At 34.5% G+C, this 1,502-nt stretch overlaps 1 protein-coding gene across 1 annotated transcript; it reads left to right on the top strand.

The window, feature by feature from the left end:
- The first annotated feature begins 84 nt into the window (after positions 1–84).
- Positions 85–1,392, top strand: LOC116349982. The gene has a single exon (XM_031781691.1). It carries the CDS (start codon positions 85–87, stop codon positions 1,390–1,392), a length of 1,308 nt encoding a protein of 435 aa, XP_031637551.1.
- The last annotated feature ends 110 nt before the right edge of the window (positions 1,393–1,502 follow it).

The following is a 1,502-nucleotide window of genomic DNA, read 5'->3' as shown; positions in this document are numbered from 1 at the left end:
ACAAACAATATACTATTGTACAAATTACACCATCAAATTGTATGCAATCATTCTCCGATTATCGCTGACGAATTTTTCAAAATTATGTCTTCAATCACTGAAAAAATGTACGATTGTTTAATGATGAAGAAACGCCAAAAATTGAACCAGTTAATCAAAAATTCAATTACACATAAAAAACCAAAAAGTAAATTTATACAGGATTTTCTGGTTAATAAGTCTGATGTCCCATTGAATCAGAATGAAATAAACCTTCTTAACAACGGGCTAAAGTTTGCTTTGCCGCACAAATCATTGCCACTCAAAGATCTTATTGTTGATGCTGAAATTGCTATTAATAAAATCGAAGCAGATAAATCAGATGGTATTCGGAATGATGTTCAACAAATTCTATCAAATGTTAAATTTGATACAAGCGTCAGCACCAATAAAATGTATGATGCGGTTCGTTCGTTAAACAGTAAAGATATTTTCATTACTAAGGCGGACAAGGGCAATTGCGTTGTGGTATTAAATAAAAGTGACTATGATTCCGGCATGAAAAAGTTGATAGATGAAGGAAACTACGAACGTGTGAGGAACCCGTTAAATAAGATGAACAACGAGGTAAAGGCAGCAGTAGCAAAGCATAGTGAATTATTTGGTCATTATTGGGCAAAACGCATGCGAAAATCAAACGTACGCGTTCCGTGCATTTATGGGTTGCCGAAATTACACAAACCAGGAAATCAATATCGCCCTATAGTAGCAAATTACGATTCTCCGTGTGCAAACATTGCTGCTTGGCTATGCCAACGTTTTAAACAAATGAGAAGCCATGACAATTTTTCGGTTAAAAATTCTTTTGAATTAATTGAAAAAATCAAACACATAGAGTTGACTGAAAACGAACGCATCGTATCATTCGACATCAAATCTTATTTTTCGAACGTACCGAAGGCTGGAGCTCTTGCTGCGCTACGTGAGTGGTTAGATAAACAACAATTGAATCATATGGAACGCAATGCATTATACGAATTAACTGAAGTATGCATAAATCAATCATATTTCCAGTTCAGAGAGGTTTATTATAAACAAAAAGACGGTTTAGCAATGGGCCTAAGTTTAAGTCCATTCCTTTGTAACTTATTCATGGTTCAGGTCGAAGAGCGTTTAAAAAATTATTCACTCTTCCCGAGGTTTTATCACCGATATGTCGATGATTGCATTGCAATTGTAGCCGTGAATAATATCAATGACTCTCTTGAACTTTTCAATTCGATTTGCCCAGAAATTCAGTTTACGTGTGAAGTCGAACAGAATAATCAATTGCCGTTTTTAGACTTATTAATCCAACGAAATAAGGATGGTCATATTGAATTTGATATTTATCGGGAAAAAAACATCTACTGATCGGTACATTCCCATCGAATCAAACCAACATCAATCGCATAAATTAGCTGCATTCAACTCTATGATCCATCGTTTGATAAATGTACCACTTTCATCAAAAAAATTCAATA

Source organism: Contarinia nasturtii, unplaced genomic scaffold, assembly GCF_009176525.2.
Source record: "Contarinia nasturtii isolate CC-2019 unplaced genomic scaffold, AAFC_CNas_1.1 Cnas_scaffold_3226, whole genome shotgun sequence".
In the NCBI taxonomy this organism is placed as follows: Eukaryota; Metazoa; Arthropoda; class Insecta; order Diptera; family Cecidomyiidae; genus Contarinia; species Contarinia nasturtii.
This window is presented reverse-complemented; position numbering and strand designations above follow the sequence as displayed.

Bases quoted from the DNA above. Each gene is read 5' to 3' on its own strand.
- LOC116349982 (XM_031781691.1), top strand. From the start codon at position 85: ATGTCTTCAATCACTGAAAAAATGTACGATTGTTTAATGATGAAGAAA.